At 52.5% G+C, this 15,190-nt stretch overlaps 1 protein-coding gene across 4 annotated transcripts in view; it reads left to right on the top strand.

The window, feature by feature from the left end:
- Positions 1-15,190, top strand: part of ELMO1 (engulfment and cell motility 1) — a 391,469-nt gene that overhangs the window by 186,625 nt on the left and 189,654 nt on the right. For all 4 annotated transcript variants that reach the window (XM_069084405.1, XM_069084406.1, XM_069084407.1 and 1 more), the window contains one exon: positions 2,964-3,072. In XM_069084405.1, coding sequence (XP_068940506.1) covers positions 2,964-3,072 — 109 coding nt within the window. The remainder of the gene's footprint in view (positions 1-2,963; positions 3,073-15,190) is intronic.

Here is a 15,190-nt window from a genome sequence, read left to right on the forward strand (position 1 = left end):
TCTCTCTCTCTTTCTCTCTCTCTCTCCTTCTCTCTCTCTCTCTCTCTCTCTCTCTCTCTCTCTCTCTCTCTCTCTCTCTCTTCCCCTCCCTCCCTCCCTTCTCTCTCTTTATCTCTCTCCATCTCTCTCTCTTCATCTCCTTGTTTCTCCATCTCTCCATCCCCTGATCCCCATCTCTCTCTTTAGCTCTCTGTGTCTCTCCTCCATATTCCAGTTTCATTACATCGCTTAATTTTTTTTACTCTATCCATCCTTTTACTCTACTCACACATTCACCACCTCAGCACATCTTTGGTTAGACTCATGGCCTCTGGCTCTGCCCTCTGGGGCCAAGCAGAAGAGGCCGAATCACCTTCCCCGGGCCGGTCCTTGGAATAGGAGAGGAGATTTTCCCTTCTTCTGGTGAAGCGTCCCTAGACGTTGGGTAACAAGTACAAACAGCATGAGGTGACGTTGGCAGGACTTTGCCCAAGTAAAGGGGGCACAGGAAGGCTGAACGCTCGGGGCAAGTGGACGCGTCCCCCAGGAATGGTCAGACTCTGCCTCCAAAGTCCGCTGATGGCACTGGGACAGGATTCCCAGCAAAGCACCATGAGCCTGAGAGGAGTGGACCACTCTTACTAAACGCCTCCTGTGTGCAATGTGCTGGGCAAGGCCCTGGGAGACAGGCCAAAAGCAGCCGGGAGGTCAGGGTGCGCCCCCCACCCCGGGCCTTCTCCTCCAGGGTCCTTCTGCTCTTTGTCTGGAGCTTCTGGGAGCCTCGTTACGTCCCAGTCGTCTCCCCTGCCAGACTGTGCGCCCCTCAAGGATGGGGACGTCTGGGCCTTCTTTGTATCCCGGAAACATGTGAGGGTCAGAGCTGGAGCGATTCTGACTCTGCTCCTAATTCTGAGAGCAGTGCCCCTCACAAAGCAAGGGCTTAATAAATGCTTGGGACTAGATGGAAGAGATCCACTGGGGAGGAGCTTTGGCCAATTATAATGTTAATTTATTGGGGGGGGTGTTATTTTAGAGACCAAGCTCAGTTGGATTAGAGGCAACTGATACTAGCTTCCAATGGCCCTGGCCTGAGTTGTTCAGTCATTTTCAGTTGTGGCTGACTCTCCATGACCCCACTTGGGGTTTTCTCGGCAGAGATAATGTCGTGTTTGCCATTTCCTTCTCCAACTAATTTTACAGATGGGGAAACTGAGGCAAACAGGGTGAAGCGACTTGCCCAGGGTCATCCAGTCACTAAGTGTCTGAGGCTGGATTTGAACTCAGGGAGACGAGTCATCCTGACTCTGGCCCGTGCTCTGTGCACTATGGCGCCCCCTGGCTGCCTTAACACGAGCGAACGCAGCATACTTGGTCCCCTGTTGGAGTGTTAGATGCTAGGAGCTTGTTCTCACTTCAGAACCTGAGCATCACGAGAAATTTCAAAGATGCTGCCCATTGGCGTCCTTTTGTCTCTGCGGGTGTCGTTCACTCTCAAAAGTGCATTGTAGGCATTTTAACGTCTTGAATCCAAGAGGAAAAGACCACGTTCTTGCCCTGCTGAGGAGCAAGCTCCCCTTTGTGTCTGGCTGGTGGCCAAGGGCTCGCGCGCATCCCCTGGTGGCGTGGCCCCGAGGTCCTGGCTGGCCTTCAGCCTGCCTGCGTGCCCTGGATGCGGGCTGACAGGCCCCTTCGGGGTGCTTTATGGCCCTCCTGGAGGTAAGCAGCCAAGATGGATGGGCTGCAGAGGGGCTATCCGAGGCTGATTTCCATGTTGATTACTTCAATTACCTTTGTGTTTGTCGCTTGCTAATAAACCATCTTCCCGAAACCCTGATTGGTTGAGGCCAGTCTACCTGCAGCGAATGCAGAGCACCCCCCTCCCACCTCCCGCCTCCCGCCAGGAAATATTGATAAGCTCGTGAAATGTAAACAGAACGTTAATGAGAAATGCAACCGAGGGTCCTCGCGTGGAGCCCACGCCTGGCTGCGAGAGGAGCCTTGCTGCTTCCCCATATGGCGGCCCTCTTCCTGCAAGGGGCGGCTGCGGTTTTGTTGTGTTAGGCTCGCTTTGGGAGAGGAATGCATGGAAATTCACTGTCGCACAAGAGCTGTGTCCTTCGAGTCAGGAAGTAGAGGGTCATCAGTGGGAGCTAGCCAGTGACAGGACCTGGTAAAGGGCCGATGGGCCTGAAGGGGAGTGGGGACTGAGGTTCCCCCGGCCCAGGGGCATTGCAGGAGGGCACGTTGGGCAGCTTACGGGCAAAACTTTCCTCTTCTGGGAGGAGCCACAAGGAACAATTCCTGGCATCAAATTCCTTTCTCCTCCTCCTCCTCCTCCTCCTCCTCCTCCTCCCCCTCTTCTTTCTCTCCTTTCCCTCTTCTTCGTTCCTTCTCCTTTGCCCTCCGTCTTCTACTCCATCCTTCTCCTTTTTTCTTTTATTTCAAAGCTCTTGGCTCTTACATTGTTTCCTCACTGGGATCCTGCCGGAATCACTGAAGCTTGTCCCTGTCCATTTCACTTTCCATCTGGACCAAGAGAAGCTCCTGGGCGTAGCAAGGCGACATCGAAGCCTTGTGCTTCTTTTTCTTGACACTCAGATTGTTGAATCATTTGGGGGGGGGGTCAATATGGAGCCTCCTTTTCCTCCAGAGCACAGTGTCCCCCACCCGTCCCTTTGCAGACAACTGTCCAGGGTTCCAGGTAAGATGGCGCTCTAGGATGGGAAAAGGCACCATCAGGAAAAATTGCTCCTAGAATAAACTGCCAAGAAACCTGCCAGCAGGTTCTGCCTGGCGAAGTCTGATGCTCCCAGAGCTTTGTGGGGGCTGAAGGCCCCTGAGGCCAGACCTCCAGAGCCGTGAGTTCCTTGAAGGGAGATGCTGCTTTGTGGGTCCTCCTGCCCCCTTCCTCAGGTGGCAGCATAGCACAGCCCCCAGGCTCTCAGCCTCGAGCCCCCTTGCTGACCCCTCTGTGTCCCCCACAGATCGTCCTAGAGAACAGCAGCCGAGAAGACAAGCATGAGTGTCCCTTTGGCCGAAGCAGCATCGAGCTGACCAAAATGCTGTGCGAGATCCTGAAAGTGGGCGAGCTGCGTAAGTCCCCTTGGGAGGTCGCGCCTCGTGCTGGGAAGAAGGCAGGGATGGTGTACATCCGCCCGGGCGGGGGAGGGGCAGCGTCTTTGGCACTCAGCCGTTCCCTGTTAATCACCCGAGTTTTCTTGGGGTGGTGCCTGCAGTCAGAAGGCTATCGTCCACTCTGGGGCTGCTTGTGGCTCTGGATCCATCCTGGGCCAGGGCTCCTGTCTTTCTGGAGGAGACAGAAGAAGCATCCTGAGACCACCCATGGCCAAGGGCAGCCGAGGTTCGGCAAACTCAGGTCCTGGGGGGTCGAATGGAAAACAGGGCTCTGAGCTCACCAGGCAAGCACAGATAAGGGTTGGAGGCTGGTGCCGGAGCCTTGTGGGAGCTCAGCCTTCTCTCCCAGTCCTGTCCTGGGCCGTTGTTTCTCTTCAGCCTGCTCCCTTGGGAGTATTGCGATGTCCCTCCCTCGGAGGAATGCTGCACACTGAGGCTGATTCTCCCGAAGCCCACTATGTGACATGAACTTGATTTAGGTCTTGGACGTGGCCTGCCGTGCCCATGAAGACCCCTTGCTTCCCGTTTGTCTTGCTCCTGACTTTGAGCAGCCAAAATGTCAGATAAGAGCATGGTCCAGTGGAATCTAGAATCACTCTAGAATCCGAGGACTAGATTGGGGATTGTGTGAAGGGGAGTAAGAACAGAAAGAAAAGCCCATCCTGGGGCCGGGATTGTCTTTAAATTCCAACCTGAAGCTTTTGTGCGTGGCCATAGAATCAGTAGGGAGCCGGTGACTGCGTTGAGCCTGTTCTGTGTGTCAGGAATATCAGTGAGGCCACAAGAGGTGGGATGAATTGAGGGGGGTGGACTAGATGCTGAGAGACCAATCAGGAATTACCAGCTGTGTTTATCCCCTTAAATCAGTCATTTCACTTTTCTGGCCTCAGTTTCCTCACCTGAAAACTGAGGTGGGACTAGAAGGCTGCGGAGGCCAGTCCCCGTGACCTGTTTTCTGTGCTGTTCACTCTAGTCAATTCACAAGTATTATTAGGCCTATTATGCGCTGGGAATTACAAAAGAATTGCAAGGATATGGGCACTCTGGTGGCCTCTGGCCTGCCTCTGCAGCTTCCTTTCTTATTCCTACCTTTCCTTCTTCTTCTGTCCGTCTATCTGCCAGTCTGTTGTTCGGGGTCCTGGAGGCCCCACCTCCTCTCCATCATAATGCCCTGACCTGCTGCCTCCTCCTACGGGCATGAGGAGGTAAAGCAGAATGCCTTGGCTGGACTCCTTCCCCAGCCATGGTTTGCAGATGCAAAACACTGTGGCTGAGTCACTCAAGGCATGAGGGCCCTCAAGAACCTCCGCAATTAGCACCTCTCCACTCTCCTCCTGGGCTCTGGAGGGCAAGGGGAAGTACCGCCAGATGAAGTACCACTTGGCCTTTTCATTCTGAGCCAGGATGTTCTCATGAGACAAGCTCCTCTTCCTCTACTTGTGCTTATGGAGGGTTGGCCCTTCTCGGCCTTTGGGGTGCTGGAGATGCCCAGAGCAGGCTGCAACCTTCACTTGGCGGGACTGACTTCAGTGTGAATCCTTCTGGGGAGGGTGGACAGGCTTGGGCTGTGCCACCCCAAACCCAGCCTGCACTGGCTAGGAAGTGGCCCCAGGAAAAGGAATCATGGAAGTGTGGGAGAAGTAATATGGAGGGTGTCCCTGGAAGCCCAATCCATGGATTCCTGAAGAATCTGGGCTTTGTTCTCTGTAGGGGGCATGGACACAGGACCCACACTCCCCCGTGACCCTGGAGATGGCCTCCCGTCTTGTGAGGCTTGTGGCCAGATTCAGACTGTGGACTGATGGGTTTGTTGGGTTGTAACATTTCCTCACAACATGGGACATTGAGCTTTTTTCAAACCAAGAGATTTGAATGCTGGCAAAGACCCATTCTCTCACCGAGTTTGGGGGGGGATGGGACTTGGCCAGAGGAAATCAGTGCACCAGAATCCAAATCGTGCCCAGAGCGAGCTGGGCCCAGAGTCCAGCCACTAGGGATCAAACCCTCACTCAGCCGCTGGGAGCCCCTGGGTAGGTCGGGGAAGGAGACTCAGTGGCCTCTGAGGGCTTTCCAACTCCAAAAGCAGGATCCTAAAAAGTGCACTTTGTATGAAGAGGCTTTCGAGCTTCATTCAGGCTCGTGTTCCTTCCCAAGACATTCTCAGAGTAGAGTTCATCAGCCCTGAAGGAGAGTGGGGAATGCCCGGGCCTATAGCCAAGAAAACGGGCTCTTTTACTCTGACACCTTCAGCTCTTTGGGCCTTGATTTCTCCTCTATAAAATGGATGGATAGACTGGACAGCCCCCAAGATCCCTCCCAGTTCCGGATCTGTGGTCCGGTGATCTTCCTGCACTGCTGATGGAGCCGTGGCCGCTATAGCAGCCGAGGGGTCACTGGGATCCAGGTCCCACAGGCCCCTGGCCATGCCCAGGGACAATTTATCTGAGTACCAGGTCCATAATATTTCCTGGGTCCTTTGGGAACTTTTATTTCCCTAAAATCAGTCAGAGTTTACATCTTTATTCCGGAGGCCATAGAACAATTGCTTAAAAAGACTTCATTCTCTTCTCCTGTACACCCAAGGAAAATACATTGGGTCCAGAAATACTGTTTGTCATGGGAAGCCCCTGCTTCCAAATTTGTGTGAGAAGATGGTGGTTCTGTTCCCAAGTTAGGAAAAGTGAGTCTTTTCATGTCAGAGCTGGCTGGGAAACATTGCCCTGGAGTGTCCACTCCTCTCTAGCTGGGCCACAGTGAGCCTGAGGAGGCCAGACCAGGGCAGCTGACTCACTCTCTCTCTGTCTCTCTCTCCATCTCTCTCTCTCTGTTTCTCTTTCTCTCTGTCTCTCTGTCTCTGTCTGTGTCACTGTCTCTCTGTGTGTCTCTCTCTGTCTCTCTTGTCTCTGTCTTTGTCTCTGTCTCTGCCTCTGTCATTGTCTTTGTGTCTGTCTGTCTGTCTGTCTGTCTGTCTCTCTCTCTCAGTTTTGAGACACTGGTACCTTCTGGAGAATCCCCTGCCCCCTGACACAGCAGCTGCTCTTCAGGAGCAGTGAGCTCCCCTCTGCTCAGATGGCAGACAGACACACAACCAGCTTCTTTACCGTGGTGCCCTGTAGGCTTGCAAGACCTAGGAATGGCCTACAGTTCAGCTCAGACAAGGGTCACAATTCTGCCTCCCTGGTGAGCCTGTTGTTTGAATGGTCTGGCCTCAGTTTCCTCCACTGTAAGGTAAGAGGATCACTCCAGATGACCTCTATGGTGAGTCTGAGGTTGGACTTGTGCCCTCCTTTCCATGGCCCATGTGACGCACCCATGGGCGCACAGTTTCTCATGCTGCCGTGCACAACTCGGCTTCCCATCTTTTACTCTTGGACACAAACAAATTGCAGCTGTGCCCTGGGCAGGCATCAGCCAATGTGTGAATCATGGTTTTTATTTTTTTCTTCCTGAAAAGCTATTTTGAGACTTCTAATTGCCTATTTCTGCATCATTCATAGAATGAGTGAAGGGAGTGACTAGCCTTTGTACATGGGACGGTGCCAGGCTGCCTTGCACTATGAGCTTAGAGCAGTTCCTGGCATACTGAAGGTGCTTAACACGTGTTTATCGGTTGATTATTTTCTTGCACAGCTCAGAACTTTGACAGCAAGATTTTGGTCATGTGTGCTCCTCTGTCAGGAACATAGAATTTAGCTCCCCAAAGAGGACTTTTCCACCCATGGAAAGTATTATTGATGTGGAAAATGCCAGCCTTTGGTCCGTTTCCTCTTGGATGGACTGTGGGAAAGGGGGGCTCAGTGTGTGGACCCCATGGCCAGGGTTGTGTTACTGAAGTTACTCCCCCAAAGGTCTTGTGGTGTGATGGCCTCACTTATCTACCAAGAAGGCCCTTCCGAAGCATCCTAGAAGGTGCAGCCCTAGGTGCCTGCATGTTCCATTATCATTACATGGAGGAGGGATTGACTTATTCTGCTCTATCCCGGGACAAGAACTCAGAGCAAATGGTGGAAGGAATGATCAGGCCCAGTTTGTCTTGGTCCTGGGAGATGTCTGCTCATGCTGAGAGCTGTCCTGATGTAGGGCAGGCTGCTAAAGGAGCTGACTCTTGGGCTGGCCCGGGGTAGAGAGGACTGTGGAGGGGTAGCTTGGGCCACATGGTCTCCTGCCAGTGCTGGGACTCTCTGGCTCTTAAGGGCACTCCCTTTCAGAGCTGACATTTTTCTCCCCTTGCATTTTGAGAAGGACCTTGAGCAAGGTCACTCATTCCCTGCCCCCTCCCTCCCTTCTTGTGTTTGCCATAGACAGGTATTTGAGAGGCCTAGCTTCTCCTTGTCCTAGCAGGCACTTGGCAGACTTAACAGGGTCTCCATGCCCTCTGGCTCTTAATGCCCTAGGTGAGCACAGGCCCCAGGGAGGAGGCAGGGAGGCCAGAGAGCCCCCATGTTCTGTGCTCCTGTGAGCTCAGCAGCCTCCCTTCTTTTTCCTCCCACAGACCCTGGCCCAGAGACCACAGTGGTCAGTCCATTCTCTGGGGAGAAGTCAGCAGTGAGGCTTGGTGCTAGCTTGGGGGCTCTGTCCTTATTGGCCAGGAACCCAAGGCACTTACGCCCCAAACCTTAAGGGTTTGACTCTCAAGGCAAGCTCTTCCCCTCCCATAATCCCCCATCTTGCTCTACCTCAGGGTCTCTGAAGTGGGATCTGGATGGAGACTCTTGTTCTAAGAAACGTTTTTTTAAGACAAGGGGAAATGTGGAAGAAGGTTAGACCAGAAGCTTGAGGTTTTCACCGAGCTCACCATTGATTTCTTTGACCTTTGGTGCTTAGTAAGTGGGATTTTGGCTATCAGATTGGCTGTTCAGGGATGGGCAGCCCAGAGGCCCCTGAAGGTATTCGGGGAAGCTCCAAGCCAGGACAGCTCAGGGGGGCGATTCTCTTCAAATCAAGTCAATCTATTTGGTATTTATGAAGCACTGACTACTTACTGTGTGTGTGTGTGTGTGTGTGTGTGTGTGTGTGTGTGTGTGTGACAGAGACACAGAGAGAGAGGAGAGAGCACGAGCACTTTCCCATCAGGGCAAGCTTCCCAAAGGAGGGGACCCCCCTCCCCAGAAAGTGACTATCTGGAGATGCTGGGCATGGGAGTGGGCGAGGTCAGCGACTCTGGGAGGCCACAGCCACACCATGAATATCGACCCCACTGAGTGGGCTGTTGTGGAGTGGAGGAGTCTTTGCTCTGGCCATCAGCAGGAGGCAGCCCTGAGGCCATGCATTGGCTGAGGCAGGGGGAGGGGCCGAAGAGGAGAAGCCTCCTCCCTTTGGCTTCAGAATCTGGCACCAACCTGAGACCTGACTGCTGGGGCCGGCCCGTGGGAGCCGTGTGACTGCAGGCCAGTCACAATCTCCTTGAGTCTCAGTTTAGTCAGCTGCGAAATGGGAAAGCAAGGCTCCAGGAGACGTCTCCAGGTGCTTCACAAAGAGGAAGCTCTGTTGGGGCCAGTCGGGATTTTTTTCTGGGGAGACTGAGCTTTGGGCTGCACCCTTGGTGCTGTGCTCCAGGGCAGATGCTGCCTTATTGTTCTGAATACCCCTTTCCTGGTGTGCTTAAGAACGGGGCAGGCTCCTGCCTGAGCTGATGTGGGGACCGCGCCCTAGCCACACTGCATTTGGATGGCGCTGGAAGGGCCTTCGGCCATGTTCTCTCCTGGGGTTCAGGCCTCTCATTCTGGGGGTCTTGACCACGCCCTCCAGCCCGTCCTCTAGAAGGGTCTGCCCCACCTCTGTTTAGTTCTCTGGCCATGCCCTCAGGCATCATGTCTCCCGTCAGCCTTCACTTCTCCAGGCTACACCTTCTCAGCCCCACCAAGCCATCCTTAAACCACAGGGTCTCGAGGCCCTCTCCCACAGCAGAGCAGAGGTTGGCCGAGCTTGTTTATGTAAGAAATGTTAATAGGTGGCGGATTGACCAGCAGGAAGCAGTTCAGCCTGACATGTCTCCGGCCAAGGGGAGATGGGTGCCTTTTCTCCCTGCCTGGGTGACTCACTTTGAGCCTCAAAGTCAGCTTTACCTCCACGATCCTTTTTGACTGTGTGAGGTGGAGGTTGGGCTGGGTCCTCCTCAGCTCTGTTCACCCTGCCCGGGCACTGTCGGTTTTCTGCTTTTCTGAATCCCCAGTGGGGCCAGTCTGCAGTTCAGATGTCTCCTTCCCCCTCACTGCCATTTGAAGACCTCCAGGTAGCAGCAGCCTTTGTAGTCCTTTGCACTTGGCTGATTGGCTGACCCACAAGGGCAATGGGAAAGAGGACTAGGTGTGAGTCAAAGGGCCTAGGTTTGAATCCTAGTTCCACCACTTATTACCCGAATGACCCTAGGCAACTAATTTTGCCCCTCCCTCTTCATCTACAAGTGGAGGAGGTTGGACCCAAAGCCCTCCAAGGCCCTTCTCAGCCCTGAATCTCCCTTCCTTGAGTCTCTCCTTCCTCCTTCCTCACTGTCCTTCACTTCCCGTCTTACTGGCTCAGCACCTGATGCCTGGTGAGCACTCTCTGATTACGATTTAATTTTTATGTGGGTTTCCTCTTCTCCCCATGTACAATGTAAGTACAGTGATAACTGTCTATCTCACCCCACTTCTCCACCCCCACTGTGCCTAGCATGGGGCCAGACATGGAGTAGCATGGAGTGAATGAATCTGTGCATATGGGTGTTTAGGCACCTGGAGAGTTGTAAACAGCTTGTGGATTCAGGGAAGTGAGACACAGCTCCCACTTAGCAGACACACCTGGCTGTGATTCACTGCTCTCCAAGCCTGTGCAGTGACCTGGGACAGCTCCTGGCTTGCCAGCCTTTTGTCCTGATCCCAGGATAGCCCCAGTTCCCCTCAGACCAGGAGTTAGCCAGCTCCATCCAGGATGGCCTGACCAGCCACAAGGCAGCGAGCATGGAGTCCCTGGGCCTGAGTGCTAATGCCAGCCCTGTTACTCACAGACTGTGTGATCATGGGCAAACACTTCAGCACTCCTGGCCTTAGCTTCCTCATCTGCAGAATGAGGGAGTCAGACTGAATGGCTTCTAATGTCCTCTCCAGGTCTGACCCAATGAATGGTCAGGTGGGACCATTTCTTGGGCTTTGGATGGATCCACCTGTTAGGCTGATTTGTGGGTGTGTTCCCCCTCTCGAACCCTGGCCCTGGGAGATAAGACCAGTCTCCAAGCTGCATCCCAAATCCTGTGCCTTGTAGGGCAGAGGAAGGTCCTGGTTGACCCTGAATTTAATGGATGGGGATGGAAGTTTTCAGCCATGTTTATCTTCCGGCCAGCAGGTGTATTGAGGGTGATGGTGAGAGTGCTGTTGGGAGCTGCTTGTTTGAAGGTCTTGTTCCTCAAGGAATTAACCCTGAGAGCTGGGGGAGGATGTGGAAGAAGGAAGCCGGTGGCCAAGGGCCTCATTGCTCCTGTGAGCTCCATGGTGTCTTTGTCTTCCTCTCCTCCAGGAATCAGCCCTGAAATATGACCTTGGCTTCTTCACCTGGAGTCCTTCTGACACCAGGGGCCAGTTTGTGGCCTGCTGGCCCATCGGGCTCCAAGCTGCTGTCCCCCAGCTATCCTGTCCTCTTCTCATAGCCAGGGGTCACTTTCAGTCTCATGGTTGGCTTCTCCTTCAGAGATCTCTAAGAAAGAGCTGACTGGGGCTCAGAAATGGGAGAGGGTGTGGGGACAGGGACAAGGACAGGACCCAGACCCGTGACTGTGTTGGTAGAGGCAATGTTTTTGCCTTTTTGAACAAAACAGGATCTTGTGAGATCAGATGGCACCATGTAGGCAAGTTTCCTCTCTGAGCATGTCAGATCCTTTCCAAATAGTCCCTCTTACTGGGTGTGCCCGTATCTCTTTTTCTCTGAATTCTGGCTCTGAGAAGGTGAAGGCAGAGTTACATTCATTTTTAAAGCTGAGATGGGAGCCAGATGGGAGCCAGCACAGGTTTCTTTTTTGCTGTTATTCCAACCCCCTCCCCCCCTTATTAGCCTATGTTCAGTTGCCTATGACAACTGATGGAACGCGGACTTTTTTAGACAAAAGCTAGGATTTACATAGTGCACGGGTGAGTAATGTAGGTAACTCGTGGTCTCATGGTGAAACCACAGTAACCCTGGGGGAAGTGACCTGAACTTCACATGGTCAATGGACAACCTTTGTGCTCCATGGCCCTGAACCTCACATCTAGAGGTCTAGAGGAAGATGCCAAGTGGCTCCCCTGGGGAAGAGTGATGGGAGGAGGCAGATATGGATCACACAGGCACAAATGGGCTGTGAGCTGCATCGAGAGACATTCCTCACATGCAGGGGAATAGCTGGACTCCGTGTTTGTTCCTCTGGGAACACTGCTCCCCTCCACCTTTGTAGGTCTACTCAAGGGATTATTAATGTCTAATAGAGCTGGGTTGCAGTAACAAGTTTTGCCAGTAGGGGTGCTAGTCACCAAATAAGGCATTCTTACCTGAAGCTGTTTGAAATCAAGACAGAACAATTTACAAACCACTGGTAGTTTCTTTGGAAATCCTAGAGTCAGAGACATCTGCAGCATTGGTGTTGGAGTTATAGGGCTAGCACAGCCTGATGATGCTTCCCCCTTGCTGTACTAGCTCACTTAGAATATGAAAAATGAACTTGCTTCGATGAGGGAAGTGGCCTAATAGATAATCAGGGATCAGGGAGCGTTTGATCAGTGTGACCTCAGTGCCAGATGTGGTAGCCCATGACATCTCCCTGCAGACGATGAAGGTCAGACTGGAGGCATCACGTGGCACATCCCCAGCCTGGCCTCTCCTTCATGTCACTCTATCCATATTGACCCTTACCTTCTTGCTTGTGCTGTGAGCACCATTAGGGTTAGGGAATCCTCAATTTCACCACTTTGGGGCTCTGACCTTGATTCGGTTAGCGTGCTGAATTCTTTGCAGTGGAAACTTCATCCACTGATGACTGCTCAACCACTTAGAGTCTCAGAGAAATGCCTTGGGGCTCCTGAGAAGCCTGCTTTGCCCTGGGTCACAGAGGCCATGGACAAGGTTGCACTTGAACCCAGATCCTTTTGACTCCATGGCCAGTCCTCTCCCTATCTCTCCAGGATGCCTCTAATTCCTTTCTTAGGTTTAATTTATGAATTATTGATGCTTGGGCTCTTGACCAGGGATGGGAAGCCCTTAAGAAGGCTGTTCAAACACATTTGCCTCAGAAGTGAGACTCTCTTTCCCTTCCTGGGCCTCAGTTTCCAGGACTTGCCTTAGATGTTTGCCTGGAGATGGGAGGAGCAGACAAGCACCTAGCCATTGCTGCACTGTAGCAGCCTCTTCAGAAATTCTTGTTGAAACCCAATCCATCCAGCAGTCACACTTCCCATTGCTGTCTCTACTGTGACTTTGAAACATGAGAACTGTGCCTAGAAACCCCATCCTGAATGCCTGCCTTCTCCACAAGTCCAATTCAAGGAGAATTCGTGCAAACAAATTTATAAAAACCAACCAGCTGCCCATAATTTCTAGGAAGTTTTGTTAACCTCCATTGTGTTACTACCAGCTGAATATTCTTCAGCTTTTATGGGGGATTTCAAGCTGAGCCAGACTAATCGTTTCTATTTCAGGGCTGCTAATTTGGCAAATTCCAAAAGGTAATAGGGAGAACTGAGAGAAAGCAAGACGTTCCTATAAAATATTATTCAATTCTTTCAATGACTTCAGCCTTTTCTGAGATGCTCTCCCTGTTGATTTTCCATTTTCTGTTCCATTGATGGAGTGATTAGTCAACACGTGAGCAGAATGAACAGTTGCTGAGCCTGGAGCCAGCCGATGACTGATGAGTCTCATGCTGCAGCTTGGGGTCCTCGGATATCTCTGAGTTAGTGAGGGAGGGCTGCCCTTGCTTCCCCAAGCACAGATGGGGCTTTTTTGGTGAGTGCATGTTCCCATTCTGATAAAGTCAGCCTCTCTCTCGCAGTTCGAGTGACTGCCACCCCCACAAACTTAACCTTCTGTAGGTGACTGACTTGAGACTTCACGAGACATGGCCACTGGATGAGTGTGGGAGTGCCTGAGGCTTCTTTGGCTCTTGCCTCTCACTCTGTCCATAAACGGAAAACAGCTAGGCCATAACCAGTCATCCCAACCTATGTCCTGCCACAGCACTCAGATGATGCTGGAGGAAGGTGAGGCTGGTGATGTTGCACAGCCATGCCTCACTTAAATCCAATTCACCTGTAAGTCGAGACATCGCCCTCCAAGTCATTGGTCCTCTTGGTCTGCAGGACAAACAGCAAATGGAAAATGAACCTCACGTGACCATTGGGAACTTTTGAGCCAGATATTTGTAGGGTGGATATCAGCCCTTTTGTGTAGTTTAAGTCCTTGTAGAGTCTCTCAATATCACAACATGGCAGAGTGAAAGATTGCAGAAGCCATTGGGCTAACTGCGATACCACCAAGACCTTTGGACCTGGAGTGAAGAACACCGAAGTCCAAACCCTTCTTAAGGCATGTGCTAGTTGGGCAAATGACATAACGTCTCACGGCCTCAGTTTCCTCATCTGTAAAATAGGAATAATGAAATTATCTCCTTCCCAGAGTTGTTGTGAATGAAAAATAATGCTTGTAAAATGCTTGGCAACCCTCAAAGCGCTCTGTGAATGCTAATAAGGTTTTTTTCTATAATCACTATGCTCACACTTGACAAGTGGTCCTCACCTCCTGCTGCCCAAGGGCTGCTTTGGCGTGGCATGGATTTTCCTGACAGCGAACCTCAGCTGTTCTCTTTGCAAATTTGACCCGTAGTTCCTCATTTTGTGGTCTGGGGCAATCGGAGCAAAGTTAACCCACCTACTCTACGTCAGATTGATACTCGGGAAGACAGGAGCCTTAGCTGCAGTGGCCCGTTCCCTGCGTCGAAGTGCACAAGAGCGCCTGAGACACTGTGGGAAGGCGCGGGTGGCCTTGCGGGGAAACAGCCTTTGCCGACCTCGTGACTGCCCCGGACCTTTGAGGTCTGCTGGACCTCACGACCCAACTGTTAACAGTGTAGACCAGTGCGGGAGATTCCCTGCAGGGACACACCCAAAGGGGAATCCCAAACGCAGCCGCCCAGGAAGCCTTCCAAGGGAGCCCAGAGCCTCCCTTCCCATTCTCCTCCCTGGCCCTCCATCCTGCGCCATCATCAGTTCTGCCATGTGTCAGCCAGTAGGGAACGCTCGCTCTGAAACCTGCAGGATAAAGTGCAGGTTTATAAAGTGCAGCCCCTAGGTTGGCGCTTTATGCGCTTCTACGCCCTGTCTGCAACCCACTTTTCAAGCCCTTGGCAGCCTTCAGGATCTCTCATTCCAGCCAGACTGCATGGTTTTTCCTCTTCCGACTCCTCTGGGTGCTAGCCCAGGCCGTCCCCTGCCCCATGGCTTGATGTCCTCACTCACCTGCATTCACTGAAATCCTTCCCTTCCTCCAGATCCCCAGAGGAGCTGCTTCCCCCAGAAAGGCTTTCCCCGAGCCTCCTTTCCCCTCGCCCCCCACCTCAGCTGAAGTTCTCTATTCCTCCTAAAGCTTCCTCACAGTTTTTTTTTTTTTGGGGGGGGAGGCTCTCTCTTTTGCCCTCGCCGCTTTCTACCTTCGCTTAATTGTGTGTGTATTTCTCAGAGGCAGGAATACCTCTGGTACCTGTCAGCTGTGTCCCTGGCACCATATCTGTAAACCTCTCAGAGCCTCAGTTTCCTCATCTGTATAGTGGGGACAAGAACACCCATAAGTACCTACCCCTTAGGGTTGTTGGGAAGAACATACGAGAGCATTCTAGAAATGGCCGCTGCCATACATGGGAAACTCCTTGAGGGCAGGGACCGGATCATGTTTCATCTTGGTATCCCCACTGCCCGGCACAAAGTTGGTGAGCGTGAAATGTTTGTTGGATTGAACTGGACCCTGCTTCTGATCTCTTCGGTGTCCAGATTCTCTGCTAGCCAGTAGACAGTGCCCACTCAACGATCTCGGACTTTGGGGGATACCCTTAGCCAGGATGGGAGTATGCCCTCTGTGGGACAGG

Source organism: Petaurus breviceps, unplaced genomic scaffold, assembly GCF_028583685.1.
Source record: "Petaurus breviceps papuanus isolate PSGF00001 unplaced genomic scaffold, PetGlider_PUasm1.0 174, whole genome shotgun sequence".
In the NCBI taxonomy this organism is placed as follows: domain Eukaryota; kingdom Metazoa; phylum Chordata; class Mammalia; order Diprotodontia; family Petauridae; genus Petaurus; species Petaurus breviceps.